Source organism: Balaenoptera ricei, chromosome 1, assembly GCF_028023285.1.
Source record: "Balaenoptera ricei isolate mBalRic1 chromosome 1, mBalRic1.hap2, whole genome shotgun sequence".
Lineage (NCBI taxonomy): Eukaryota > Metazoa > Chordata > Mammalia > Artiodactyla > Balaenopteridae > Balaenoptera > Balaenoptera ricei.
This window is the reverse complement of record NC_082639.1, coordinates 109354256-109373511: the sequence shown is the minus strand read 5'-3', so window position 1 is coordinate 109373511 and position 19256 is coordinate 109354256. Positions and strand designations below refer to the sequence as shown.

Here is a 19256-nt window from a genome sequence, read left to right as displayed (position 1 = left end):
ACGGGGAGCCATTAAAGAGTTTTGAGCAGAAGAGTGACAAAATCTGGGTTTTTAGAAAGGTTTCTACTGACAGCAGAGTGGAAAACGTACTGGAGCAGAGGGAGACTGACCTCTTCTAAATGAAAATTTCTACACTCCCAAATTCTGTGCTTGGGGTAGTGGGGCTCCTGGTGTCACCGAGTGGAGTCATTCCACAGCCCAGATGGGCGCGCGAACTGGGGCGAGGAGCTTGGGGTGGTCTCTACGCAGGAGTGGGCGGGGCTGAAGCTTTGAGAAGGCCTAGGGGATGGGACTAGGAGCCTGTCGACGCTCTGCTACTTCTGCCTGTAGGCGACCGGCTTCCGCCGCCCGCCCGCAGGTAGTGGTGTCGAGCCCCGAGCCCAGAGAACGGTGCTGGGTGAGGGGCTGCTGGTGGCGACGCAGTTCGTGTAGGCCATATGAGCTTGGCTGGGGGTCGGGCCCCCCGGAAGACCGCGGGGAACCGGCTTTCTGGGCTCCTGGAGGCAGAGGAGGAAGATGAGTTCTACCAGACGACTTATGGGGGTTTCACAGAGGTAAGAGCCGGGCCCAGGAAGAGGGAGGGAAGAAAGGTAAAAGGAGTCCTGACGAAGGGAGAAACCTCGGACAAAGAAGGGAGCGGGGAAGAGAGAGGAGCCCTGGTAGCTGATCCTCGAGATGGGGGGATAAACTGGAGTCCTAGAAGGGGAGCCCTGGATGGGTTTGGAGGGGTCAGGAATGGTGAAGCTGTCCAGAGGACCCGAGAGTGTGGCTGAAACCTACTCTGTATTTCCCCAGTTGTGTCACTCAGTGCACTTTTGACGTGTCTAGCATACGCCAGGCACATCGTAGTCACGCGGTATATACTCGTTGGCCCACTGCCTGGTTATTAACGTGAAGTATAGAAAGGAACCTCTCAAAAAAAAATTAGAGGGACTTAGCCTACTCCTTTTTCAGCTTTCAAATCTCGTTGTATAGATGTCTTAGATAACCGTTCCTTGGCTGTCCAAAAAAGTGTCCCCGTATATTTCCTTCGTAAAACATATTTCAATTTGTAATTAGATTTGGTTTGCTTATTTGCTTATACTTTACCATTAGATTGTAAGCTCTGTAAGGTCAGAGGTGGTCTGTTTTGTTCAACAGTATATGTCCAGTGTCTGGATTGAGTTGGCACTTGTTAAATTTTTATTGATTGAATCTATCCATTCTTCAATGTTTTAAGCGCCTAGAGCAAGCCAATCACCGTGACAGGCTCTATGGAAACAGAGAGAATTAAAAACACCTCTTTATCTTTACATATTCCAGACTCCAGTGGGGGAATTAGCTGAGTTAACAGTCAGTTAAAATATTGTGTGATAAGAAGTAAAATAAGTGTTAAGCATAGGGTGCTGTGGTAACACATGGGAGCCAGAGTTGTTGTTTGGGATGGACATCCCTGGGGGACATGATGTTTAAGCTGAGGACAGTATGAAAAGTATGTCTTGGGTGGATGAAGAGCCGTAGGACTGGAAGCAGGTAGAGGAGGAAGGTTAGTCCCGCGAGGGGGTGGGGCACAATATGTAAAGGCACTGAGATCCTTGTCTGGAACTCTCACATCTATTCTCATTCTCCAGGCCATGAAGGAGAATACAAGTTAGAGGGAGTAGGCATGGGCCAGATCCTGTACAGCCTTGTGAGCCATGTTAAGGAGTTTTGCTCTTCGTTCAAAGGACTGAGAAGATTATTTCATGATCAGATTTGTACTTTAGAAAGATCACTCTGTAATGAGGAAAATTATTTGAAGGAGGCAGTGGGAGTGGAGAAACATGGATAGGAGGGGTCAAGAGAAATTAAGGAAATAGAATCCACAGGAGTTGGTGACTGATTAGGAATCATTACTTACACAGCCCTGACCAATTAGTTTAAAATAGAATCTTCTCATCCCTCCTTCAAAAGCCATTTTCCTATTCCTGTCATTTTACGAGTCGTTATTTAATATGTACCCTTTGTGCTTCCAAAAAGGATTTAAGGAGGCTTACCATATAAACAAAAAGTAGGAACAGTAAAAATAGAGACAGATCAGAAGTAATTGTAGCAGGAGCCTCTGCTAAAATGGTAATAGCAGTTGATATTAAATTTAGCTGTGACTCTCCTGGCAGCCAAATCCTGAATTTCTTTTTTTAGTAAGAAAGAAGCATATAAGTTCTTTAAGAGAGATAAACTTATTCAGCATTAAACCTAGGAAGAATTGTATCCTTATATATAAAGTAACAGGGGTTTGGTAGATGATGTAAAAATATACTCTTATCTAGTCATGTCTCTTAATGACCCTCGATAAAAGCCAAAGGAATGGTAGTAAATACGTAACTTAGTGAAAGCATTTCAATTGGGCACTAAGCTAATGTGTAGTTGAACTACTACCCTCTGGTGATTTGACTTAATACCAGGTCAGGGCTGAGGGGATTAATGTGTTCCCAGGTTGTCTTTCACAAACATCAGTTGGGAGGAAATGATGGTCATCAGTGCAAGACTGAACGCTGGCTGGCTTGGAGTGTCAACTGTCTGTGTTATTTGCTTACTTTGGCACCATGTGTACCAAGATTAGCCCATTAATCTCATCATTGATTGAAGAGAAAGCCACATGTTTGAGGTGCAGCCCCACCCAATTAACTCTCCTGTCCCCAACTGGTTTTTTTTCCTCTTTCCTTTCCAGTGTGGCTGCCGTTTTAGCCCTAGCTTGTATCTCCTCAGGCCTTGGCTCTACTCCATGTTCTCTACTCCAGCGCATCCGACCACCTCCAGAGCTTTCTGAAACACCCCTTGTATACAGTTTTCCCCTCCCCCCAAATCTTCGGTGGCTTCCCATTATAGATAGTAGTAGTACCCAACTATTTTTCTGTCCCAACTCACCTGAGGAATGAGACATATTTCTCAGTAACTTTAGTTTACTTCAACAGTGATTATCAATGCTGGGACAAGTAAGGAGAGGGAGAGGATTGAGAATCACTGGCCTGCAAGTTAAAGTCATAAGTTTATTAGCCTGACACTTAAGTTTTTCTACAGATTGAATACAACTTTCTTTTCAAATCTTGTAGCTCTATAGGGCAATCAGTTAATGTTGGAAGGAGGCTGTACTGGAGCCAAAAGCAGTCAGCTAGGAAGACTTCTTGCCAGAGACAAACCTTCTGCTTTACTTAAGTCTAAATGCTTATTCTATCAACATGTTATACACATTCTTGCTTCTGAATCTTTGTTCCTGCCACTTGATCTGCCCATGATTCCTTCTCCCTCTTGGTTATCTAAATACTACCAGTATTTTAAACCATGGCTCAAGTCCTCTTCATTCTTTAGAGTCTAAACGGTTTAGTAAACTACAACCTGCTGGCTGAATCTGGCCCTTTACAGAAAAAGTTTGCCAGCCCTTGTTCTAAAGGAATAAACTCTAAAGTTTAGACCTTCCCAGGCCACCTATTCATAGCAGGTGTACCTTCCTCTGAACACCTGTAACATTTTATTGCCTTTGGTAGTTTATATGTTGCCTTGTATTAAAACTTCCTTTTATAATTATGCTGTGACATCTACTAGACTGTGAGACCCCTGAAGGTAGAGATCAAACCATATGCTTTTGTACCCCAGCACTTAACACAATGTGCTACAGGAGAAGGGCAATCAATTAATGTTAGAAGGGGTGGTGCTGGAGCCATCAGCTAGGAAAGCTTCTTGCCTGAGGCAAATGAAAGGTTGGGATGGGAAGGAGAGTGGGGCAGCCATTATCAATAAGCAGAGGGATTCTGTTCCTCCTGGAGGGACATTAATAACTGATGCCAGTGAGAACCTCATCTCCCTATGTCCTCAGGAATCAGGAGATGATGAGTATCAAGGGGACCAGTCAGACACAGAGGATGAGGTGGACTCTGACTTTGACATCGACGAAGGGGATGAACCATCCAGTGATGGAGAAGCAGAAGAGCCGAGAAGGAAGCGCCGAGTAGTCACCAAAGCATATAAGGTGCAAGGGAGGCCTGGTTTTCTTGGACTTCCTTAATTTGTAGTCTCCCTTTCATCAGGTCCCAGTTGTCCCCACACCAATCTCATTTTCTACTGTGCTGGTTTTCTCTTCCTAAGATCTTCATCTTTCTTCTATTTCTTCTCTTCCCTGGTGTCTGATTCCAATCTGTCCCCAGGAGCCCCTGAAGAGCTTGAGGCCTCGAAAGGTCAGCACCCCAGCTGGTAGCTCTCAGAAGACCCGAGAAGAGAAGGCATTGCTTCCACTAGAACTACAGGATGATGGCTCTGACAGTGAGTGGGGATGTTTGGGTCAACTGACAAAATTGAAATATGGTGATAAAGTATTGTATTAGTGTTAAGTTTACTGAAGTTGGTAACTGTACTATGGGTATGTAAGGACAATTCTTATTCTTAGGAAATATACACCGAGTATTTAGGGGAAGAGAGCCATGATGTGTGCAACTTAACTCACAGATTATTCAGAAAACACACACACACACACACACACACACACACACAGAATGCAAATAGGGCAAAATATTAACAGGTGATCTGGTAAAGGATACATGGGTGTTCTTTGTACTATTCTTACAAATTTTTTGTAAGTTTGGCATGATTTCCAAACAAAAAGTTTTAAAATTAAAAAAAAAAAATACAGAGGAGGTAGACATGAATTCAAAGATTTCTCCCTCTCTTATTTTCTTCCCAGGTCGGAAGTCCATGCGGCAATCTACAGCTGAGCACACACGACAAACATTCCTTCGGGTACAAGAGAGGCAAGGCCAGTCACGGCGGCGAAAGGGGCCCCACTGTGAGCGGCCACTGACCCAGGAGGAGCTGCTCAGGGAGGCCAAGATCACAGAGGAGCTCAACTTACGTTCACTGGGTCAGTCTGGTTTTCAGAACAGTGGGTAGAGGGGCTAAGGAGCATGAGAAAAACTGAGACCTGGAGGACCCAAAGAACTGGAAAGATGGAGATTTGGGACAAGGGAATCAGAAGAAAGAAATGGGGAGAGTAAGTGATTAGGAGCAAGGAAGTAAGCAGTTATGAGGGCTCTGAAGAACAAGTTATATTGAAGTACTTTGGTCTAAAATAAGAATCATACAGAACTCAGTTCAGATCCTAGTTCTGCTGTTCATTTGCTGTAAGACTGCAGGCAAATTACTTGCAACCTACTTGCATCTTTCTCTCCTTGTTCACAAAATGGGGTGATGATGCCTACTTTAATGATCGTGAGAATTAGAAATTGAGTAGAATCAGTCAGTTCATGGGATACATTGCTATAAAGTAAGAATTCTTTAAAGTCTCTTCAGTTTATGTGCTATTGGGCACACAGTCATGTATGGTAACATATTGTACAAAAGCATACATTTCTTTGAAGGATGGTGAGGATTCTCAGATCACGAGAGGTACGTGAGAAATTGAGGGAACAGCAGATTTCGTACCTCCCATCACATGCTCACTCTGGGGCATACTTTCATTGAGTGAAACAACAGGTGAAATCTCCTACAATATTTAATTTGTTATTTCTCTCTCTCTGAATCTGTCTCTTTTTTGACTAAGCACATATAATTGAACGTGTATAACCCAAATACAATTTCACTGTGGAGTAGAAGATTGTTTACCCAGAATATCTGGACCCAACTCATTTCAGTTTAATGATAGTTTTGAAATTTAGATAACTTAACTCCAGAAGACCACAATGACTGAGAAAAGATTTAATTCATTTCCAACATTTTCAGGATGTATTCTCGTGACATTTTTTTTTTAATATATTAGCTTTAAAATGGGAAATATAATCTCTGTCTGTATAATGGCAATGCCGTGCTTTAAAACAGTAGCTATCTCTTAAAACATATAAATGAGAACCATCACAAATAACATGGTCACTTGCTGTCACTGTAATTACAATCTGTATCCTTTGACTACATTGATTGTTTCAGGCCACTGTAAAGAGAGTGATTCCCAGGCTTCTGATATCGGTAACTGACATAGGAGATCCTGGAGGGGCTTGTTTGGCAGGAGAAGAAATAATAAGTTCATTTTTGAACATGTTGGATTTGAAGTGTCTATGGGCAATTCATGCAGTGCTGAGAAGTCAGTTAAACACACAAATCTGATGCTTGGACAAGATATCTGGGCTAGAAATATAAATTCGGAAGTTTTAGAATATGGATGGTAATTGACATGGGAGTGGATGAGATTACCCAGGGAGAAAGCATAGAGGGAGAAGAGTAGACAGAGGCTCAAGAAGGTCCTGCAGACACTAAAATGTAATGGTCTCCTATAAGAGGAGGAGCTTGGAAAAGAATATGAGGAGTGGCCAGAGAGTGGGAAACTCCAGGAGAGTTTGTCATAAGAGCACTAAGGAAAGAGACTGTTACAAGAGAGTAGTTGCTGAGAGCTGCTGAGACACCAGTGAAGAAAACTGAGAAGTGTCCATTGGTTTTGGTGACATGGAGGTCAGAGATGACCTTAACACTTTTTGGGGACCAAGCCATTTGGAAGTTGGTTGGGAAGCCAGACTTCTAAAATTTGGCCATGAAGGGTAGGAGAGGGAACATCAAAGATTGGAGAGTGTGTATTTTTGGTGAGATGCAACTGAAAGAATTTAAAGACAGAAAAGAAAGAAAGGATTGTTAGTAGTGTAGGGTTTTGGAGAAATGGGAGGCGGGGTGGGAGCTAGGGCATGGGTGGAAGAATTGGCCTCCATTAAGAGGAAGGAAGGAAGGGTGGCTCATAGTTGTAGGGTTGTAAATCCAGAGCAGGACAGTGCAGTAGTTTTCATCTGATGTCTTTTAGGCACTGTCATCTCTCAGGTGTTGGGAATAGAGTTGGAAGCTTGAGAGTGAAGACTGTTTGAAATAGTTGTGGAGATAGGATCATCTGCTGGTGTTGGCGGGTCTGTTGAAGTTTGGGACCATGAATTTCTGGGGTTCCACTCTACCTATCGTGTAACTTTTCTCCAGTAGCACTCAGCAATCCAGGTCTGGGCGAGGGAGTTTAGACTGACAAGAGAATGACTGATAGATTGAGGAACCTAAGCTCGATTTTAAAAGGAAAACAAGGGACTTCCCTGGCGGTCCAGCGGTTAAGACTCCGCGCTTCCATTGCAGGGGGCACGGGTTCGATCCCTGGTTGGGGAACTAAGATCCCCCATGCTGTGCTGTGCGGCCAAAAAATAAATAAAACAGAGGGTTTAAATTAATAAATAAATAACAAGGATAATGAAGGCTGGAAGGGGTGATAGATAGAATGAAGAGATATTCAGGTATTAGAAGTACTGAAGAACTAGAAGAACAGAAGTATCTAGAGTGTGGAGCAAAGAGACCTGAAGTGTGGGGCCCAGTAGGACACAGGCACATCCTGCCCAGGATGTGGGAGAATAATCAGCCTCTACCAGAGGAGAGTGGTGGCCTCCGTGGATGACAGGTTTCCCGTAAGGCAAGTTTTGGAAGGCATGCTGAGTGAGGAAATTGAGGAAATAGATGAGTTGGCTGATTATAGAGCAGGAGTTACAGAGGGTACAGGGAAGTGTTCGAGAGAAGGGTTGGAAGGTTGGCTCAAGAGAAAGAAAGCAATATTACCAACCAGAATTCAAGTACAAAAGAGGTTAAATCACTGGGGGTGTGGGGGGGGCGGGAGGTGTGTAGTCCAGAGGACTCTTCTGCTCTTACTCTATCTAGAGGATTGTGTTCACAGTACCACGTTTAAGGAGGACAAAGGGACCAGGAGTATTTAGATCTGTTTATACATTAACAAATCTTTATTGAATTCCTGTAACGTGTGGAATGCCGTGTGACCGTGATAATGTATAAGTAATATGAGTCACAGTCACTGCCCTTAAGGAAGAGACATATCTACCAACAATGAACTGCCATAGAGCAGTGTCACCGGGTCCAGCCAGGGCAACTGTGGTGAACTAGAGAGGAGTGCCTGAAAGGAGGAGCAGTTACTCAGCTCAGCTAATCGTTGCCCTGTGAGAATACAGACACAGGGTTGCCAGATTTTCTTGTTATTTTTAAAAGGGACCAGAAATCTCTGTATTTAAATGTAATTTCCTGACTTTTAAATGTCAGCAACTAATTCAAAATTTTCTTTAAAACGCTATACAAATCAAGCAGAACACGTAAGGGGGCTGCCATCTTGCAGCCTCTGCCATAGACTGTGATAAGTACAGGAATAGAAGAGTATTTTAGGCACAGGGGTGGCAAAGGAGGGAGTGACTCAGAACCATGTTGTATGAGGAATGGTTCAGTGGAAGGGGTGTTGTGATCAGCCTGGAGAGAGACGGACACTAATTTCTTTCTTTTTTTTTTTTTAATTGGGGTATAGTTGCTTTACAATGTTAGTTTCTGCTGTACAGAGAAGTGAATCAGCTATATGTATACATATATCCCCTCTTTTTTGGATTTCCTTCCCATTTAGGTCACCACAGAGCATTATGTAGCGTTCCCTATGCTATACAGCAGGGTCTCTTTAGTTATCTATTTTATACATATTAGTGTATATATGTCAATCCCAATCTCCCAATTCATCCCACCTCCCCCTTTCCCCCCTTGATGTCCATACATTTGTTCTCTACGTCTGTGTCTCTATTTCTGCTTTGCAAACAGGTTCATCTGTACCATTTTTCTAGATTCCACATATATGTGTTAACATACGGTATTTGTTTTTCTCTTTCTGACTTACTTCACTCTGTATGACAGTCTCTAGGTCCATCCACGTCTCTACAAAAGACCCAATTTCGTTCCTTTTTATGGCTGAGTAATATTCCAGTGCATTTATATACCACATCTTTATCCATTCATCTGTTGATGGACGCTTAGGTTGCTTCCATGACCTGGTTATTGTAAATAGTGCTGCAGTGAACATTGGAATGCGTGTGTCTTTTTGAATTATGGTTTTCTCAGGGTATATGCCCAGTAGTGGGATTGCTGGGTCATATGATAATTCTATTTTTAATTTTTTAAGGAACTTCCATGCTGTTCTCCATAGTGGCTGTATCAATTTACATTCCCACCAACAGTGCAAGAGGGTTCCCTTTTCTCCACACCCTCTCCAGCATTTATTGTTTGTAGATTTTTTGATAATGGCCATTCTGACCGGTGGGAGGTGATACCTCATTGTAGTTTTGATTTGCATTTCTCTAATAATTAGTGATGTTGAGCATCTTTTCATGTGCCTCTCGGCCATCTGTATGTTTTCTTTGGAGAAATGTCTATATAGGTCTTCCACCCATTTTTTGATTGGGGTGTTTGTTTTTTTGATATTGAGCTGCATGAGCTGTTTGTATATTTTGGAGATTAATCCCTTGTCTGTTGCTTCGTGGACACTAATTTCAACTATTTAAAGGACTGTCAAGTGGAAGACAGGTTAGACTTGTGTCCCTTATGGCCTTAAAAGGTAAAACAGTGTCAACAGGAAGTATGTTTCAGCTCAAAATGGGAAAGAACTCTAATGATTAGAGATGCCTGAAGATGCAGTGTGCTGCCTTGGATGGGAGCAAGTTGACAGGGCAGTAACGGAGGGGTATCTGGGGAAATGAGTAGGCTCTTCATCAAAGGGTCCCTTTCAACTCTGAAGTCCTACAGTTCTGAGTGGGTGAGGAACCAAGTGGACCTAAGAAATGATGAGCAGAGAGGATGTCAAGAGGGGCAAGCAGAAAGCTTATGAAATGGCGGATGCTTGAGGGCCTTAGAGGACTTTCCTGATTGGCTTGGGTAGGCAGTGACTAGACAGCCAGGAAGATAAGAGACTGTAGGACAGAACTGGGGTTTGGGAAGACGGGAATTGACCATCCCCTCATTCCTTCCTGAAGAGACATATGAGCGGCTTGAGGCTGACAAAAAGAAGCAGGTCCACAAGAAGCGGAAGTGCCCTGGGCCCATAATCACCTACCATTCAGTGACAGTGCCACTAGTTGGGGAGCCAGGCCCTAAAGAAGAGAATGTCGACGTAGAAGGGTGAGTGAGTGAACCTCAAGGGGAGAAGAGGAGTGTGGTTTCTCCCTTCTGTATTCAGCTTGTATTCCCTCAGCCCCATCTCACTTGCTTTCCTCACACAGCTCTCTAACACCTGAGTATCTTTCAGATTCCTCTTCCTGTCATCTCCTATTTCTCTTTTAGCCTCTCTCTTCTCCTTTTCTGTTTTTCCATCCGGCTCTGCTTTGTTTTGTTCTGTCACTTAATAGATTCTCTCAGAATGTTGCCACCCACTGCCTCCTCCTCTTTCCTCACCTGTCTGATCTCTTTCTTTATCAGTTTTCTCTCCTCAGCTTTTTTTAATTTTAAAATTATTTATTTATTTGGCTGCACTCAGTCTTAGTTGCGGTGTGCATGCGGGATCTAGTTCCCTGACCGGGGATCGAACCCAGGCCCCCCTGCATTGGGAGAGAGGAGTCTTAACCACTGGACCACCAGGGAAGTCCCTCGGCTCTTTGTGTTTTTCTCTGTCTTTTCCCTCAGACTTGATCCTGCTCCCACAGCTTCTGCATTGACACCCCGTGCTGGGACTGGACCCGTCATCCCTCCTGCTCGCTGCTCACGTACCTTCATCACTTTTAGTGATGATGCGACGTTTGAGGAATGGTTTCCCCAAGGGCGGCCTCCAAAGGTCCCTGTTCGGGAGGTCTGCCCAGTGACCCATCGCCCAGCCCTGTACCGGGACCCTGTTACAGACATACCCTACGCCACTGCTCGAGCCTTCAAGATCATCCGTGAGGCCTACAAGAAGTACATCACTGCCCACGGACTGCCGCCCACTGCTTCAGCCCTGGGCCCTGGCCCACCACCTCCTGAGCCCCTCCCTGGCTCTGGGCCCCGAGCCTTGCGCCAGAAAATTGTCATCAAATGAAGGGATGTCTAGTCCTTAGAAACCTCTTTCCTGTCCTAACTTGGGGCTCTTAAGTTAGGGCTCTTAAGAAGCCTGCTTCTCCCCTTTGTCATGCTGGTCTTTGTCCAGCCCTTCTCTGTATTTCTTTCCCTATCTTTTCCCCTAGTTCCTACTGCTTTTGTTTGTGTTTTTTAATCTAATAAAATAGAAAGATCCCTTTTGTCTGGTGTCTAATCTAGGTTGTAAGCAAAAAGTATTTGTGAATGAGTATATATGGGCCTTTATATTTGTTTAATAGCATTTGTTATGAGTTGCCCTTTTTACTTATTTATTTTTTTAAGGGTTATTTTTATTTTTTGGCCGTGCTGCGTGGCTTGTGGGATCTTAGTTCCCTGACCAGGGATTGACCCTAAGCCTTCAGCAGTGAAAGCGCCGAGTCCTAACCGTTGGACTGCCAGGCAATTCCTAGAGTTGCCCTTTTTGAATTGTAAAATATTCATTCCTCTAACAGTTTATAAACACCTTAAAATTAGACACCAAAACAAAATCCTTATCCTCACCTTTATATCTCTGTATAGTCACTGCTTTGAATATAGCAGGCACCAAATAAGTAGGAACTGTGTGATTCTCATAGAACTCCAGTTTCTAGGACTCGGGCTTGTATGAAGGGGAGGAGGTGCCATGGCTCTTAGTGGCCACTAGAGGCTCTCAGGGCTGGGCAGGGTATGGGGGCTGTGTATATGTGATCTCCCACTACCCCCACCTGGCCAGAGCTAAAATAATAAAATGCTGAGCTCACTGTTCCCCCACCCTCTCCCCCGTCACTGGGCTCCTCCTGCTGCCAGGACAGTGCTCCTGTAGAACAGACAGACCAACCGACAGAAGGGGAGGTGAGAACGGAGGTGGCCACCAGGACTGGTAGGTGGGGAAGGCAGGGGCCTCACGGGTCAGAGCCTGGTGGGAGATGGGAGGAGAAGAGTGGCTCCTACTGGGAATGAAATGGAGTGTGTGCCTCTGTCACTCAGCATGTTTCTGCCGCTGTCTTGTGTTCTCCCGTAACTGTAGGTTACGTTGTCAATGTAAGTATCTCACACATTCTCTGAATCTTTCATATTCAGCATGGTGTGTATGTGTGGCTTGTGTTTATTTTTCACATTGTAAAAGATCATGCAAGTTTAATCCTCTCACTGTTTTTAGAGAAACTTTATCCCATTTAGAAGGCATTTCCCACCCATTAGACTGGTGTCACCTTCCTGTCCAAAGCCAGGGACAAATTATGGGAACTCAGTACCTGCTTCTAAGGCCGTACCACCCTTCCCCCAACCTGGAAGTCCCCCAGCTCCTCTGAGCCCTTGCTTTGCCTTAGGATTTAGAATTTTAGCAAACAGTGAAATCTTGATCCAACGCAATAAAAGAGGACATGAGGGTAGAGTCAGAGCACTGTCTTTTCCCCCCTGCAATCCTCCTTGCTTTCTTAAACCAGTTTAGGAAAAACTGGATTATGGGGAAGAGAGGAGGAATTTCCCTGAAGCTCTCTGCCTGCCCCCCTTCCTTTCAATAGGAGCTGGGCTTGGGGCCAGCTGTGCTTGCAGGGCTCCCGGCAGCTGTGCTAGGGCAAGAGGCACGGACAGTCGAGGTAATAGGGGAGAGGTACTGCCAGGGTTTCTTATACGCTGGGGAAGGCAAATTCAGCCTGGATGTCTGGTATCCCCGTCCGGAGTGGGTGGAAGCTGTGGGAGCCAGAAGGAGGCTCTGGTCCTAGCCGAGCAACCTAACCTTCCCCCGTCTTCCCATGCCCAACTAGGTCTGTCCTCCAAGGCAACCAGTTTATTGTTCTGCCCCACTGACCTGTCTCTCTGTGTCCCTACTGCGTCCATGTACATCTTTCCATCGTCCAACCACTTTCCCCATGTACCCCAGGCTCCGTGAGTGCCACACTGTGGGGAGGGGGTGGGGGCCGTCATGTCATCGTATCAGAAGGAACTGGAGAAATACAGAGACATAGATGAAGATGAGATCCTAAGGACCTTGAGCCCCGAGGAGCTAGAGCAGCTGGACTGCGAGCTACAGGAGATGGACCCCGAGGTAGGGGCTCTAGCACAGTGTACCAGGGGCAGTCCCTACGCATTTGGGAAGGGTGTGGGGCCCTGCGTGACTGAGACCAGGGCTATCTATAGGGCCTGGAGTCCCAAGAGGGTCAGGGGAATGGTGTCTGGAGATGTTTTAGGGAGCCTTGGAGGTGCCCCAGGTCAGAGGGGAGGTCTGACTTGCTCCCCAAAACTCATCCCTAAGAACATGCTCCTGCCAGCTGGACTAAGACAACGTGACCAGACAAAGAAGAGCCCAACGGGGCCGCTGGACCGAGAGGCCCTTTTGCAGTACCTGGAACAGCAGGCACTAGAGGTCAAAGAGCGTGATGACTTGGTTCCCTACACAGGCGAGAAGAAGGGTATGGAGACACTAACATCCATGCCTCCCAGAACCCAAATGGTTGTCTCTCAAATGTCCCCTCCAGCTTCCCTCTCACCTTCCAGCTCCTAGCTGCCCAGGGACTCAGCTGCCTACACCTGCATGCCAGCTTGCACTCTTCAGCTCTTAGACGAGATCAAGGGGACCCAGGAGTCCTGAGCTTGTAGAGGACTCAGGCTTTACAGTGGCTCCTAGTGACCCAGCATTCCACCTCCTGGAGAAGGAAAGGAATCTGGAGGCCAGGATCTTAGGAGAAATGACCTGTATCTGAACCATCCTCATCTCCCCATCAGGGAAACCCTACATTCAGCCCAAGAGAGAAATTCCAGCCCAGGAGCAGATCACTCTGGAGCCTGAGCTGGAGGAGGCACTGGCCCATGCCACAGATGCTGAGATGTGTGATCTAGCAGGTGGGCAGCTGCGGGAAGTTGAGGAGTTGGGAAGATCTGGGGCAGGGGCTCCTAACCATGGCATGGGGCTAGCAGGGAAGGCCCTGAACCAGGATGTGGACGTTTTTGAGAAAGCCTCAGGCAGTGGTTTTAAATTTTTCTTACTTGTTTATGTATGTATTCACTCATCTTTAAATTTAATAAGTTAACAACTCTAGGGCAATTTTACAGGGATTATAAGGCAAAACTATTCTGGCTGAAAACAGGAGGGTCTGACAGACTCCCTCACCCTGTAGTGTCTCCTTAGGGATCTTCCCTTAGCCCTGTCTCAATGTTTTAAAAACCACTGCCTTACGCAGTTTAATGGAAGGGACCCCTAGGACCAAGGGAGAGTGGAAGAGTTCAGGCTTCAAAAATGCAACAGATTCAGAATGAGGTCGGTGGGGGCCCTGGAACAAGTCCATTTTTCTCATTCCCTGTCTCCCCTCTGCCTACTCTCTCCAGCCATTCTGGGCATGTACACACTGATGAGCAACAAGCAATACTATGATGCTATCTGCAGCGGAGAAATCTGCAACACTGAAGGCATTAGCAGTGAGTGTGTTTGGGAGCATGGCACCCAGGGCTCTTGGCAGGCAGTCCCAGAGTCTGAGCAAAGGTAGCAAAGGGTGAAACAGGTGAATCAGGGAGAGGACATGATGCATAAGTCATGAGAACCAATGGGGAGGAGATTGTGGGGGACATGTTGGGGTTTCCTTCCTGCCCTCACCCACCAGGTGTGGTGCAGCCTGACAAGTATAAGCCAGTGCCAGATGAGCCCCCAAATCCCACAAACATCGAGGAGATACTGAAGAGTGTTCGAAGCAATGACAAGGAGCTGGAGGAGGTGAACCTCAATAATATCCAGGTATCTGACCCCCATCCTCTAAGCAATAGCACTGGGATAACTCTGCTGACATGTGTGAGTCCCCTAGCCCACCATCCCCTATTCCCCTTTGATAGGACATCCCGATACCCATGCTAACTGAGCTGTGTGAAGCAATGAAGACAAATACCCATGTCCGGAGCTTCAGTCTGGTGGCCACAAGGAGTGGTGACCCCATTGCCAATGTAAGGCTAGTTGACATCCCTAGCCCTCTCCCTGCACCCTGACATGCCCCGCTGGCAGGGCTGACATAAAGGGTTGTGCTGGGGGTGCTATTCCCATCATGCTCTCTTAGGGGAGCCCTGCTGGAGACTCCTACCCTCAGTCCTATGACTCACCGCTCTGAAATCCTCAGCTCATCTTCCTGAAGAGCCACAACCCTCCTACCCACGCCAACTGCACCGCACACTTAATCTCCCTGCTTTCCTTGCTACCTACTCCCACACCTGCCTCCCTCAAGCCCCACCCACAGCTCAAGGACTCTTCCCCAAGAGCTGTGTTTCCCTCTTGCTCCTGTTCTGTCTCTCCTCAGTCATCTGTGAAACTGTCCCCTAATGCTAACCCAAGTTCCTACTACCCAGGCGGTGGCTGACATGTTGCGTGAGAATCGTAGCCTCCAGAGCCTGAACATTGAATCCAACTTCATTAGCAGCACAGGGCTCATGGCTGTGCTGAAGGCAGTTCGGGAGAATGCCACACTCACCGAGCTCCGCGTAGACAACCAGGTCAGCATTCCCTTCTCCTGGTCTTTGCAGTCAGCTAACACTCACTGAGCCTCCTCCCTGAGGCAGCCACTGGGGCAGGATCTCATCTGATCTTGTTTGAACTCTCCTCTTCTTTGTCCCTATGAGGGGAGCCAAGGCAGCGCCTCTCATCACCCACTCTGGAGAAACAAGCCTCTTTGACCTCCCAAAGGGTCGGTGGTCTAGGACTGTGAACAACCCAGACAGGGTGGGTGACAGTTTCCATCTCTCCTTCCCCCAGCGCCAGTGGCCTGGCGACGCAGTGGAGATGGAGATGGCCACCGTGCTTGAACAGTGCCCCTCCATTGTCCGCTTTGGCTACCACTTTACACAGCAGGGGCCACGAACTCGGGCAGCCCAGGCCATGACCCGGAACAATGAACTGCGTGAGTAGCTGCAGACGTGGTGTGTGGGGGAGAGGGCACGTAGCTGCAGAAGCTGGTGGATGCTCCTGAAAGCTGACTTAGTGACTAACAGCCTGGGGTGCTGCCAAAGTGACTCACATGAGCAGCTCAAACCCCATAGGTGATCCGAAAGTAGACAGAAAAGCTCCTCTGCCCAAATATACCAGGAGAGAGGCGGAGGGAAGCTACACATACCTGTTTGGGGGAATGATATTTTTATTTGCTGCGTTGTTTCTTATTTTGTTAATGTGAGGGGGGAAGGGCATGTTTGGTGGCCTAAGACATTACCTCTTTGTGAGTCTGGCCAAGGAACTAGAAAGAAGAAGAGCACCTTTGCAGGAAGCAAGAGATGGGATAATGACTTGTGTTTACTCTTCTTCCTTTACAGGTCGCCAGCAAAAGAAGAGATAACACTACCCTTCCCTTTACCAACTAGAGCTCAGAGCCCTAAAAGCTTAAATCCTCATCTTGTAAATAAAGGCCCTTCTGTCCGCTCTGCCTGCCTCCTTCCTTGGGCTTTGGGGTGGAAATCTTGGCGCTAACCCCCAAGGGTTACTGCCAGTTCATCAGGGGATTATTTATACTCTGGGCATCAGCAGGCAGGGAGGTTCAAGTTACCAGCAGGAGGTGGGGGAGCTCCCTCCCTTGGTGTTCCCCATAACCCTGCCAATGCCTTTAGTCTCTTCTACTTTCACAGGGTGGCCAGCCCTCGCCCTGTTTCTTGACATGTCCGGCCCCTCCCCCCGAACGCCTACCCACAACCCCCATGTTATTTGAAGGAGGAAAGGACTTTGCATGGAGGTGGAGAAGAAGGCAGAAAACATGAAGGGCAAAAACCTCCTTCTGACAGACTTATTAATAGGGCACCGGGCTGCATGCAGCTGACGCTTGGCATGACTTTGGTAGAAGGTGGGGGAGGGGTTAGAAGTATGGGGAGCTGTGTACATTGCAGAGAAGAACTGGCTGGGCTGAGAAGGTACAGATCTGAAATCCTGAAACAAGGAGCCAGACTCAAGGAAAGTTAGGCTCCCAGCACCCGCTCTAGTTTATTTGTGAACTGAACGGGGAAAGAGGGTGTCAGTCCAAGGGGAGATCAGGGGGTTCCTCTTCATCAGAGTCAAACTCAACATTTTCATCTTTTACCCATCGACCTCGTCCATCTGGGATCCATCCAGAGCTGGAAACATCAGAAAAAATAGAATTGGTCAGGAAAGGAAGTTTATTAAGAAATTAGTGGGGATAAGTAAAAACACTTGAGAAGCTTTGAAAAAAGGAGGGTCAGAGAGAAAAGGGGAAATCTGAGGAAAGTGATTCTGCATACTCACCTTCGAAGGGTGAGGTAATGATCCAGGGCCCGTCTTCTTGTGGGGCTCATAGGTGCAGGAGATGAGACAGTTGCTGATTCCTTGGTCTGTGAGCCAGCCTCAGGCTCAGGTTCTCTACTGATCTTCCCACTTTGGGGTTCAACCTCTGGGGGTGGCAAAGGGGAACGAGAGACAGAGGGACGAAGGGCTTCTGGTCTGTGTAGAGAAGAATCAAAGTCTGTAAAAGCAGTAAAGGAAAGGGCCAAATCTCCTGTGACTCCCAACCCCTTAAAGCAGTGCTTCCTAAACTGTGTTCCTCAAAATATTAATAAGCGTTCTGCATAAAAAGGATTTTGGGATCCAGTGAATTTAGGAAAGGCTAAGTTAACTTTTTTAAGGTTTTTTTTTTTTTTTAATCTTAAGACTTTGTAGAGCCCTTAAAATACACTAATATTACTATTCTTCAAATAGGATTACAAAGCACCACTTCCCAAACTTTTTTTTTAATTACAAGATTCTTTTTCCTGCCTGAAATACAAGGTAACACTTCCAGAACACTAGTATTCCTCAGATTACAATTAGGAAAACGATCACTTTAGAGCCATCTATCTCCTGTCCCTCCCTGTCTCTGGCTTTCCCACCCCACACACCTGTACTTCCGGCGGCAGCAACTGTTATAGTGAGGAGCTCTGTGCAGAGCACTCTGGGTGATAAGTCGAGTCTGGGTTAACAGAGGAGCCTGGCATGGAGATGGGAGACAGAGTCAGAGCCTTCAGAGCTAGAAAGAAGCCAAAGCCCTTCAAGCCTAAGGTGTGCAGCACAGACCTGCCTGGAACACAACCTCCCCACTCTGATTACCTCCGCTTTGGTCTCTTCCCTCCTCAGTTCATTCTGCTCTCTTGGATTCTGCTCCATGCCCTTTCCCGGCTGCTTCTTGCCATAGAAAAGCTGCAGGCCTGAGGAGAAAGGGGAAGAGAATTAAAAGCAGAGCACCAAGGGTGGTCTGAAGAGATTTTAAGGGTTCATTCTCCATCCTCTGTCTTCTCCCAAACTTACTGGACAGATGTTTCTTGCCTGCACGGTGGGCAGTCAGCATGGCCAGAGTGTCCAGTACAGGTCGATGGGGACATATGGCACAAGCAAAGCTGGGGAGGAGGAAAGAAGAAGATAACTGGCCCCAGAGTAGTGGAGTCTTGGCCATAGGTCCCACCCCGTCCTAGCACTCCTTTCCAAAGCCCAACTCCCAAGTCTCCCAATGTCCACCAACCACATCCCTGTCGCTCACTCCTAGCTAAAGAATCCTAGATACTCCCGCTCTCCTCCTTAATAACAAAAGTTTGTTGGGCATCCCTGGTGGCACAGTGGTTGAGAGTCCACCTGCCAATGCAGGGGACACGGGTTCGAGCCCTGGTCCAGGAAGATCCCACATGCCACAGAGCAACTAAGCCTGTGCGCCACAACTACTGAGCCTGCGCTCTAGAGCCCGCGAGCCACAACTACTGAAGCCCGCGCACTTAGAGCCTGTGCTCCGCAACAAGAGAAGCCACCACAGTGAGAAGCCCGCGCACCACAACAAAGAGTAGCCCCCGCTCGCCGCAACTAGAGAAAGCCCGTGGGCAGCAACAAAGACCCAACGCAGCCAAAAAAAAAAAAAAAAAGTTTATTGAGCCTCTAACCGCAGAACCCTTAGGCTTGATCCACTCCTCGCCCTCACCGTCCATCCCGTAGCATCAGCGCCTCATCCTCTGGGATATAACTGGCCAGCAGATCCCCAACTCTTCGTTTCTGCAAGATATAGGGGAAGAAGTCCGGACGGGATAAAAGTGAAACGATAGGGACGAGGACTCAAAGGGAATAAAGACCATGGGGAGAGCAGAGATCTGGGGCGAAGAAGGGGTCAACAGCAGCTCTAGTGGTCTGGCTCCCTCCGCACCACCCCCCACCAGTTGTTGTCACAGCAACAAAACAGCTCCTTCACAGCCTTCAGTGGGCAGGTGAAGCTGCTCCAGACGCTCTTCTCTCGCGCTTACTTTGAGCACATTGAGTTGACTCCAATCATCCCCTTCCCTCTTGAAAGACATCACGACTGTGAGCCCCAGAAATGTTCAATTCTACGGCTCCGCCTTCGCCACTCCTTTCAGGCCACCGTAGAGAGAGTGGGACTGCTTCCTTCCTTCCTGTCTCTTTCCGGTTGGCCCCCTTA

General features: G+C 47.1%; 3 protein-coding genes across 8 annotated transcripts; 2 read left to right on the top strand and 1 right to left on the bottom strand.

Moving 5' to 3' along the window:
* Positions 1-342: 342 nt before the first annotated feature.
* Positions 343-11041, top strand: VPS72 (vacuolar protein sorting 72 homolog). 2 transcript variants are annotated; one of them, XM_059930864.1, is made up of 6 exons: positions 343-554; positions 3833-3985; positions 4161-4275; positions 4694-4870; positions 9807-9951; positions 10473-10644. In XM_059930864.1, exons 1-6 carry the CDS (start codon positions 438-440, stop codon positions 10549-10551), a joined length of 786 nt encoding a protein of 261 aa, XP_059786847.1. In that variant the 5' UTR covers positions 343-437; the 3' UTR covers positions 10552-10644. The 2 variants fall into 2 exon arrangements, with proteins under 2 accessions (XP_059786847.1, XP_059786838.1); XM_059930855.1 differs by having other exon boundaries at positions 344-554; positions 10453-11041.
* Positions 11042-11535: 494 nt separating this feature from the next.
* Positions 11536-16245, top strand: TMOD4 (tropomodulin 4). Of its 5 annotated transcripts, XM_059930899.1 has the most exons (11): positions 11536-11737; positions 12381-12455; positions 12740-12904; positions 13112-13268; positions 13582-13698; positions 14182-14271; positions 14454-14584; positions 14680-14787; positions 15184-15327; positions 15587-15731; positions 16138-16245. In XM_059930899.1, exons 3-11 carry the CDS (start codon positions 12782-12784, stop codon positions 16158-16160), a joined length of 1038 nt encoding a protein of 345 aa, XP_059786882.1. In that variant the 5' UTR covers positions 11536-11737; positions 12381-12455; positions 12740-12781; the 3' UTR covers positions 16161-16245. The 5 variants fall into 5 exon arrangements, with proteins under 5 accessions (XP_059786882.1, XP_059786892.1, XP_059786902.1 ...); XM_059930909.1 differs by lacking the exon at positions 12381-12455; XM_059930889.1 differs by lacking the exons at positions 11536-11737; positions 12381-12455 and adding an exon at positions 11746-11898 and having other exon boundaries at positions 12624-12904.
* A 525-nt stretch (positions 16246-16770) lies between these two features.
* SCNM1 (sodium channel modifier 1) lies at positions 16771-19233 on the bottom strand. The gene is made up of 7 exons (XM_059930933.1): positions 19084-19233; positions 18768-18838; positions 18110-18198; positions 17912-18009; positions 17704-17792; positions 17075-17269; positions 16771-16926 (listed from the first exon to the last, which is right to left on the bottom strand). Exons 1-7 carry the CDS (start codon positions 19132-19134, stop codon positions 16827-16829), a joined length of 693 nt encoding a protein of 230 aa, XP_059786916.1. The 5' UTR covers positions 19135-19233; the 3' UTR covers positions 16771-16826.
* Between the last annotated feature and the right edge of the window lie 23 nt (positions 19234-19256).